Source organism: Crocuta crocuta, unplaced genomic scaffold (genome assembly GCF_008692635.1).
Source record: "Crocuta crocuta isolate KB4526 unplaced genomic scaffold, BGI_CrCroc_1.0 scaffold162, whole genome shotgun sequence".
NCBI classification, from domain to species: domain Eukaryota; kingdom Metazoa; phylum Chordata; class Mammalia; order Carnivora; family Hyaenidae; genus Crocuta; species Crocuta crocuta.
The window spans coordinates 3,032,902-3,043,366 of NW_027529433.1; the positions used below are offsets into that span (position 1 = coordinate 3,032,902).

Here is a 10,465-nt window from a genome sequence, read left to right on the forward strand (position 1 = left end):
CAGAAACAGAAGCGGAAGGAGCTAGTTTGTATCTGCAGTTTCCAGCCTTGACTCAGACCATAGGAAAGGTTCTTTTTGAGCCTAAGTGTCCATCAACAGATGAATCGATCAAGAAGATGTGGTTTATCTATACCATGGAATACTACATGGCAATGAGAAACAATGAAATCTGGCCATGTGTAGCAACATGGATGGACCTTGAGGGTGTTATGCTGAGCGAAATAAGTCAGGCAGAGAAGGACAAATATCATATGTTTGCACGTATAGGAGGATTAGGAGGAACTTGACGGAGGAACAAGGGGGAGAAGAAGGGCGGAAATGGTGGGGGAAAGGGAGAGAAGCAAACCATGAGAGACTCTTGAATGCTGACAAAAACTGAGGACTGATGGATGTGGGGGGAGGGGGGGATGGGCATGGAGGAGGGCACTTGTGGGGATGAGCACTGAGTGTTATGTGGAAACTAATTTGACAATAAACTAAAAAAAAAAAAAAAGGAATGGTTCTTTTTTTCTTTTTGAGTAGCTGAACTGAGGGCGGTCTGAGGATGGCTTTAGCCTTGAACAGTCTGAGGCTTTTCCTGGGACTGGGACTGGGGCTACGTGCCGCCCGAGGTTTCTCTTAATGGAGGCCTTAATTTTTGGCTCTTCAGCAGGTGTGCAAGTTTTCACTCCATGAGCTTGTGCTCACTCTGTCATTCACAGACACTGAAGAGCAGCAGAACGTGAAGGAGGGACCGCGGGTCATTTATGATGAGAAGAGAGGCACCGTCTATAGCTATTCCTATTTCCACTTCGTGTTCTTTTTGGCTTCCCTCTACGTGATGATGACTGTCACCAGCTGGTTCAAGTGAGTGATCCATTTTCTTAGACATGTTAGAAGGGATATTCTTTAGAAAATTGAGTGAAGTCCTGTTCTTTAAGTGCTGAGAGGCCCACTCAGTCACAAATCTGATCTCCTAGAGTTGGCTTAACTCCTCTCCAAGTCCCGAGTGCTCACCTACACAGAAACAGTCCTGGGGTCTCAACAGTCTGTGGGTATGCCCTTAACCCTTGGAACTGGCGATGCTCCCTGCAGCTTTAAGAAAATGAAAGGTTGGGGCACCTGGCTGGCTCAGTCAGTGGAGTATATGACTCCTTGATCTCAGGGTTGTAAATTTGAGCTGCATGTTGGGTGTGGGGATTACTTAAAAATAAAACCTTTTAGAAAAGAGAGAATGAAAGGGTAAACGCATATGGGTGGTCTTAAGAAACACAATAATAGTAATGGAGGGTGGTCTTAAGAAACACAATAATAGTAATGGAGTAAGAACTTGGAATTCTTTTTTTTTTTTAATTTTTTAAATGTTTATTTATTTTTGAGAGAAAGAGAGAGACAGAGCATGAGCAGGGGGAGGGACCGAGAGAGAGGGAGACAGAGAATCCAAAGCAGGCTCCAGGCTGTGAGCTGTCAGCACAGAGCCTGACTCAGGGCTTGAACCCACAAACCACGGGATAATGACTTGAGCCAAAGTCGGACGCTTAGCCGACTGAGCCACCCAGGTGCCCCAGAACTTGGAATTCCTAAGCAGGCATCTGCTTTTTTTTTTTTTTTAAGTTTTTATTTATTTAAGTAATCTCTACACCCAACATGGGGCTTGAACTCAAAACCCCAAGATCAAGAGTTGCGGGCTCTTCTGACTGAGCCAGACAGGCACCTCAGCAGTCTTCCTTTTAAGAAAGAGAAAATACCTTTTTTTCCTACTTTGTATTTTGTTTGTCTTTCTAAATTTTATACTTTTATTATGGAATTTTTAAACATCTCTCTTTAAAAGACTGACATAGAAGCTTAGAAGTATGGGAAGTGACAGTGTCCTCCCCCCGCCCCCCCACTGCCATGCCCCACAACCACTGGTAACATGGTACATACTCTTTCACTCGTTTTCCATGCATTTACAAGCCTGTGTCATCATAACATTTTTATTTATTTATTTTTAAATGTTTGGGAATTTTTAAATGTTGAGAGAAAGCCCACGGGCCAGGGAGGGGCAGGGAGAGAGGTAAGGAAAGAATCCCAAACAGGCTCCATGCTGTCCACACAGAGCCCAGCACGGGGCTTGATCTCATCAACATGACCTCATGACCTAAGCCGAGATCAAGAGTCAAATGCTTAACTGATTGAGCCAGCCAGGTGCCCCAAGCCTATGACATTTTTTAAATATAAGGACAACTATACATATTTCCCCTCAAGGTTTTTTTGTTTCATTTTGTTTTTTTGTTTCCCTATCACCACATAGAAATTCTTTTTAATTCTTTTCAAATCACTTTTCACTGATCCAAAGTTTATGTTAGATAATAATTTGTTATAACTCAGAATAAACATAGGATAGGCACTTAGGCTCATTGTACTTTCTTTTATCCATTCATTCAGCAACTGTGTGAGTGGCTCCCGTGTGCCACACTGTTATAAATGGCAGGGCTTGTAATCGAATGGAAGACACAGACTTCCAAATCAAATCAAATACAGTTTGGCAGGTAATGCTAATAACTATTAGGGAGTAAACTGAGGAAGAGGAATGAGGAGTAGCAGGTGAAGTTTGGGGATGGTGGGGACAGCGGAATGCTTCACTGGGGAGATTTTTCCAGAACATCCTGAGGGGGACAGGAGGAGGTAGCTTCTAATGTGTCCCTACTGCTTCTAATGCTTTGATAATTCTTAGAAAGTTTTGGTGTGGGAAGCTTAAAGGATGGAGGGAGCTTTAATCAACAAGGCAGAAAATAACAGATGTTGTCGAGAATGTGGGAAAAATTGGAAACTTTTATACTCCTGGTAGGATTGTAAAATGGTGCCATCATTTTGGAAAACAGTTTGGCAGTTCCTCAAGGTGTTAAACATAGAGTTATGACACAATCTGGCAGTTCTAATCCTAAATATCTACCCATCAGGGAAAACAAAGTATGTCTACACAAAAACTTCAACACACATGTTCATAGCAGCCTCGTTTATAGTAGGGAAAAGGAGAAACCACACAAATGCCTATTACCTGATGAATAGATAAACAAAATGTGCCATATGCATGCAATGGAATATTATTCAGCCATAAAAAGGAATACATGATGTAACATGGTTAAACCTTGAACACAGTGTGCTCAGTGGAAACCAGTCACGAGAGGCCACATGATTCCATCTTTATGAAATGTCCAGAATAGACAGACCTATAGAGACAGAAAGTAGATGAGTGAATGCTGGATGGAGGAGGTGGAGAAATGATGTGAGTCGTATCTGAATTGAGCTGTTAGGAAATCAAAACAAAAAACAGAAAGGCTGGAGGGGGTGGAAGCAGGGAGACACCTGCTGGAAGATACCTCCCCCCCCCCCCCTTCTCCTTTCTCTTCCTGCTCTGACCACAGCGGGTCTCTTGTTTCCACAGCTACGAAAGCGCCAACATTGAAACCTTCTTCAGCGGAAGCTGGTCCATCTTCTGGGTCAAGATGGCCTCTTGCTGGATGTGTGTGCTATTATACCTGGGGACCCTGGTCGCTCCCCTTTGCTGCCCCTCTCGGCAGTTCTCCGTGTGAAGGGGATCTGAGCAGGCCTGCAGGCTGAAGTGACATCCTTTGAACAAGTGTCCCAGAGGTCTGGTGTTTTGTGAAAAGCTGGCATCTTCATGCTGGTTTGAGTTGGTCTGAAAAGGCCTTCAGAAAAAAAAAAAATCACCTGATTAGCTTTTTAATCCTGAAAAGCAAAAAGAAATGATCAGTTTATCCCAAAAGAATTGAAATTTTCACACAAGCTGATCCTGAGTGATAATGTATTTTGTGTGTGTCATAATCCTAAAAATTGGAATAGAAGTTAGGCTAGTCTTTTGCTTCTGTATGTTTTTACCAGCACAGGGTTTGGGACATGACATCTGATCACAGGGATACAACTTCTCTTGTGTGGCCTGTCATTCTCATCCTTGGTATAGAAAAACACGCCAAAATCTTGAGCCCTCAGCCCCTGACAGAATACAGACCCCTCTCACACACCTCCGCTGGGAGTCTCATCCCCAGTGGGCTCCGCAAACAGAACTCGTCCTGCAGGCCCCTTGCTCCCAGCTACTTGGTATTTATAGGGTCCAAGAGGAAGCACCTGCTTGTAACTCCACCCTTGTGCTGTTTCCTCCCGGCCCCCCAGTGTGGCCCGTTGAAGCTGTGATGCTGGGAATCACAGCTTCGCTCTCTGCCCTTGCCCTTTCCAGAGAGTCCCCTCTTCCTTTCTGGGCTCAGCATCTTTGCTTAATAATGTGAAAAAGCACAATTTGCCATCACTACCATGTGGTCCCCACTGTATTCTTCGTCCCTGATCCGAGTTACTGCAATAATTATGATTCCTTTTTTGTGGTGGTGTTCACATGGTGATAGAGCAGTATTCGTGTTGTTTTCTTTGTTTGAACAATGGAGGGCTATAGTTCTGTAGTTCTTACTTGTTTGTACGTATTAATAGTAATAATACTTTAGGACCTTACCTGAAAAGTTGCTTCTTGACTGAAGCTGGCTGCGCCCCTCTTTCAGTTATAAAAGTCAACAAGTTTCTCTTCCTCCTCAAGGCCTTTGAAGTTGTAAGAACAAAAGGGCTTTTATTTCCGGGATCTGTAATGTGACCACAGTGTTAATATCCACTATGGTTTTTTGGAGTAGAATTGCTTAGGTCAGGATCCCAGGCAGCCCCTCAAACCGGACCAAGGAGATAAAAGCCTATTATACAAGTTGTAGAAGTGGCCAAATATCGTTAGAAGAAATGGTGGTTGGGGGGTGCGGTATGGGGAGGAGTATTTAATTAAGCCATAAACAACATCCATGGAGATTTCCAAAACACCTACTTGGAACACTGATAAGAGATATGACTTTATGCAGCTGCCCAAGATTTCCATGTTCAGTGTTGATGTCCTTAGTCATGGAAGAGTTTTCTCAGTGGAAAGGCCGTTAGAAACCCCAGTGGAGATACAGTGGGGGTGCTCCTGTTAGGGTCTCACGCAGGGTGGAAAGAGTCCTCTCGAGCTCCCTGGCACAGAGAGTCTGAAAATGGAGAGACATGGCCTGTATTTTGTGTGCCCTACTGTATGAGTTGGGCAGAACTGGTTCCCACTGTGCAAAGCACTGGTGTGGGGAATTAGTCAAATTCTTCATTTCTACTCCTTTATCCTCCTCCCAGGAAAACCAGAGGGAAATAAATTCAGTGGATGAATTCCTCTAGAATCTTGCCTTATTTATATGTTTGAGATTCCGTTTTTAAAGGCACTCACGCATGTGTGAGGGCCTTGTTTTGTAAACTTTATCCGCTTTACTTTTTTAGTCCAGAGGCTCTTTGAGATTGGTGGTTCAGAGTTCCTCCGGAGTCACAAAATGGACAGCCGCCGCGTGCAGCCCCTGTTAAGCTAGTGGGACTGCAAGCTCTGTGCATCAGGGACAGATTGAGGAAGTGGGCTGTGTGTGTGACAGCCCCCTGGCAGAAGCCGCCACAGCGGCTAGTGAGGTAGTAACACGGGGCTTCTGGGTAAGCTGAGTTTGGCTTTGGGGACTCAGGGGCTGGGATACTAGTTTCGGTGTGGTTTTCTGCCTGGTGGAGTCTAGCTGGCTTGAGCCGCCAGTTCTGTGACTTCAGAACTGGTTCTCAGGGCAGCTCACAGTCCCGCCCACAAGGCTGCTGTTCCTTAGCTGCCCTTGGTTGGCGGGACTCCCCTGCAGAAAGAAGCTCAGGGAAACACAAAGGGAAAGGACATTCGCCGCCTGTGGCCGGGCCCTCAGAGTCACCTGCTTTAGCTGGCCCAGCCAGTCCTGTGGCTGCCAGCTGCTTAAAACTTGGTTTGTGGCCCAAAGTTCTTGTTGAAGTTTAGTCTGACACGAGAGAAAGAGTTGCAGTCACTCTGATTTTTATGCTCAACTGAGTCTTGAAGCAAGTTTATCTGAACAGTGAGCGAGATGTGGATATACTCTAAGGACTGAGGGCATATAAATAAGTTGACTTTAATGATTATTAATTGTAATAAATAATACTCAGGTGATGAGTCCATGTTTGTGGGTTTAGAGAACCTACATTTTTGTGCTATCGTGATTTAAGAAACTGGAAAAATTGTGCCAATTGCTTTGAGTTTCTGTCATGGTGTTCGTTTGATAAACTCACTGATCTCGTATTCATATAATTTTGCTTCCTACAACATTTTGTACGCGATTTAAAAAACTACATTCCCCGTAGCTGCTGGTCAGACTCCTTTAGCGATGAAAGTGGAAGAAGTGTTTTTAAAAAACCATTATGTGTATATTTCCTCTGCACTGTTCCTTCGACGTGGAAATTTTTTCCCTTCTCGTTTTCATGAGTAAAAACACTAAATGGGGGAAGGGATTCTTCTGGGAAAGTTGCTGTGTACCTAGATGCGTCACCTCGCTGAAGGCCAGAGACATTTCTGTCAAAGGCTTTCGACACCCCAACTTCGTCCAGACTGGGTTGAGTTTTTGTAATACTAGTTGGTTTTCCTTTTGTCCTCTTGGTTTCTTGGAAATGGCTTGAAAGAATTGTTCATCAGAGATACTTGGGGCTCTTTCATGAGTAGATGGACTGTATGCCTGTGAGCTGTTGGAGGGTGGGGCTACTGGAGATTTGGGGAACCGCTGCCATTTGCACCCCCACACCTCATTGTTTATTTCCAGTTCCTCAGAGGAGCCTTCCTTCTGGATGACCTTCATGCAGGGCTAATCCCACTCCCACCCCCCGATTGTCCCCCTCTCCCTATTTAAGATTATGTACTTATTTAATATTAGCCAGAAGTTTACCACCATTGGTGCTGGTGCTTCATGTTACCCTGCAAAGGGAATTCCAGAGCCTGTGTTTAAGCTGCCTTGGCTTTTTCCTCCTCTGACTGCCTTTCTAAATAGCATTTCATCTTGGCCTACATTTGTATTCTACTCCTCTTGGGAATGAAAGCGATTTGGGCTAAGGCCCTGCATGTCCAGAGAGAACGCTGGGTCCTCCTTAATCAAGGACAGTGCAGTAGCCAGTCTGCTCATGGAATTCGCTGTGGAATATTCTCCTGATAGAACGAACTCCCTCTGCTTTGTTCTTAAGGCCATCATGTATCCCGCCATCTTTAAGATGCTTGTAAAGCCTCAGACACTTTAGTGTTGCATTTCAGGCAGAGGTGGGCTCTCCAATGTTGAACCTGTCTTACAGGACTGGAGAGCTGTTGACACAGATCTTTCAAACTAATGCTGGTCATTCTAAAGAACTTTCTCTTTTTTAAGATTTCCTTCATCGGTAGATCATTCGCAGAGGCATTGGTTTTGAAAGGAGGAAATATTTGGCTTTTACCAAAGAGGGTTTTTTGTTTGTTTGTTTTTAGGCAAAATTCCTTCAGAAAAAAATCAATTGGGTAAGGATAGATTAAAAATGCCTATGTCCAAATCTACATCTAAAGGGGTTTAATCATATTTATGTGAGTAAAATGAAGAAATCATTAAGGTAATCCTCTGGGTGAAGGATCCTGGGAAATTCTCTCAGGTGAAGAAAGCTTGCAAGAGATGTGTAATATATGTCTTGAGAGTTATTTATGAGAAATTTAAGAGGATTGTTTTGCTTTCCTATATTAAAGATTTAAGTTCTTTTTTTACTTTGCAAAAAAATTCTACAAAAGTTTTATAGTCATAACTTTGTTAATTTTTTAAAAACTATTGTGAAATAATTAGCTGTAGCCAAATTATGTGGTTATGTTTTGCTATATTAGAATTTGAAACGTATTATGTGTGGTGAATTTACTGTTTGAAATTTATAATAGTCTTGGATATCGTTATAGTTTTGGTAACTTTTTAAAAAGTTATTTTCTACCCTCTAGACACAAAGGTAACTGTGGGTTTGTATTTGTTTTTTGAATGCGAATTTTTCTATGAAGCGTCTGAAGTTGACCAGTCGTTTCCTATGTAGAAAACTCAAAACTTGTTAACTCTGTACTTTAATAAAATTTAAAATGGAAAACTACATTGTTGTTGTTTTGTGTGTGTGTTTTGGGTTTTTTTAGTAATTGAAGTCTTCTAGGTGGTGTTTTCCAAAGTGTTCGAATGTTAATCAGCTTTCTCTCAAGCTTCATAGAGTCTATTCCAATTCTTGAGAATGAAAATAAGCACGAAAACCCAAGTTTTTTGTTTCCTTCACCTTTGAAAGCTTCTGGGGCCTTGCTTTTTTCTTCTCATTCTTAGGTGGTGCTGTACTATCTTAAATATGAGTAAGTCTCTAGGAAGGTAGTACAAGTCTTCCGACGTGGACCGTCTTTTTCAGTATTTGGCTTTTCTAGGATTTTTATATTTTCTTTGAAACTGTAGGCTTGATTGGGATGGCATTGTGTCATTAGACTAATCTGGGGAGAATTGGCAGTATAACATTAAGTCTGCTGATCAAGGTAATGTTTCATTTATGTAGGTTTTTAAACTTTTTCTTTTTTTTAAAGTGTTTATTTTTTTGAGAGAACATGAGTCGGGAAGGGGTAGAGAGAGAGGGATCTGAAGAGGGCTCTGCACTGACAAGAGAGCCCAATGTGGGGCTCAAACCCATGAAGTGTGAGACCGTGACCTGAGTGAAGTTGGATACTTAACCAACTGAGCCACCCAAGTGCCCCAGTTTTAAAAGTTTTCTTTAGTAGCATGGTATAATATTTCTATTCTTATTAAAATATCTTTGCATGAAATTTAATCTTGATTCTTCTAGTCTTTTTTTTAAATGTGAGGTTAGTTTCCTGAGTTTTTAATTTTGCATATCACATAATATAAAATTGACCATCTTAACCATTCCAAAGTGTACTGTCAATAATGTTGAGGACATCCATACTGTTGTGCAGCAAATCTCTAGACCTCTTCTCATCCTGCAAACCTGAAGCTCTACACCCATGAAACAGCAACTTCCCACCAGCCCCTGGAGAGCACTATTCTACTTTCTGTCTCTGTGAATTTGTCATTTGCTTCATTTCCTCCCCACTTTGGCTTCTTCCCATGTAGAAGCTGATACCGTTCAGGTCTTCTGGCTCATGTGCACTTTAGGGTCCACCACTTTTTGTTGCATTATGTTGTCTGTGTGTTTTTGGTTGTGCTAATTCCTCTTTTTATATGGGAATTCAGGAATATCCAAAATCTCTGCTTCTACTGTTGCCATCATTTCTTCCTTTCACTATTGAATTTAACTCTTTTGCAACAAGGCTTTACATACAATACACCTTTTCCCTGAAACTGCTTTTTGGGGCCATTGGCAACCTCTGCTGCTAACTCCAATGTCCTTACCTTACTTGGCTTGTCAGAAGCACTTGACCGTGTTAACTAAATTATCTTATTGAGATTTCACTGAGTTTTACATATACTCATCTCCATGGTTTGAAAGGGAATGTCCATTATAGTTATCTTGTTCCTTTCATCATCGTACTTAAGATCAGAAGAGGCAGATAACTTTTCTTAGTTACCGTGTCTCTGGACTCACAGAACCACACCCAAGGAACCACTCCTGGGAGCATCATCGACAAGTGGACTGACTTAGTTCTTAGCACCGCCTTCCAGATCATCCTTTCTTTTCCATAAGGCCTGATTTCTAGCTAATTCATTTGCTTATCCTGAGTCCTGCCCATAACTCAGTGGGAGTTTAGTCAGTGGCTGTAGGTTGAATTGGGTTCTTGTCTTGTAGCTTAAGCTGGTGGTGCTTTTGTCCAGTTCTCTTAAAAACATTGTGTTTTCTGTGAATCTCCGTGGGATTCACTATGTCAGACAAAAACTGTCTCTGCTGGTCTTTTCCAGATACATGTCCTCTACTTGGGACTGCAGGTCAGAGTGCTGTGTGACAATACCCTTATTCTTGCAGGCACCCTTTCGTCTAGCCAGAAGGATCTGGAAATCACTCTCTTAAATCTTTCTGAGGTCTTAGGAGAGAGGGATTTTATCTTGACCCTGAGGCCACATTTCACTTGTGGCATCTTAGAAATGTTAAGTAATAAATCAGTGCTGTTGAAAGTATTTCACTGAATGTGTTCAGGTATGTTATTAAATGAAAAATAATTTACAAAACTATATTGCAGTGTAATCCATATCCTCTGTGTGTGTGTGAACTGTTAAAGAAGAAGATTATTCTGACACTTGTTAAAACAGTAAGGAAGATTTTATTTGGGACTATTACAGTTGGAGTTTTGCAATAGAGCCGAGATCGGGCAGTTAAGACCACAGGGGCACCTGGATAGTCCAGTCAGTTGAGGTTGAGCATTATACTTAGGCTCAGGTCATGATCTCACAGTTGTGGGTTTGAGTCCAACTTTGCACTGACAACACAGAGCCCACTTCGGATTCTCTGTCTCCCTCTCTTTCTGCGCCTCTCAAAAATAAATAAACATTAAAAAAAAAAAAAAAAGATGGCAGACCCCAAATGGAGTTGCTTATGCTTCACATTGCCAAATGGAGACTTTGTTTTGGTTCTCCCAAAAACCTTACACTGT

The 10,465-nt window shown here is 42.2% G+C and overlaps 1 protein-coding gene across 1 annotated transcript in view; it reads left to right on the plus strand.

Moving 5' to 3' along the window:
• The window catches only part of SERINC5 (serine incorporator 5), a 58,848-nt gene extending 50,865 nt beyond the window's left edge, over window positions 1-7,983 (plus strand). Inside the window, exons 10-11 of the mRNA XM_077759836.1 lie at window positions 653-846; window positions 3,407-7,983. Coding sequence (XP_077615962.1) covers window positions 653-846; window positions 3,407-3,554 — 342 coding nt within the window. The 3' untranslated portion in view covers window positions 3,555-7,983. The remainder of the gene's footprint in view (window positions 1-652; window positions 847-3,406) is intronic.
• Window positions 7,984-10,465: the final 2,482 nt, after the last annotated feature.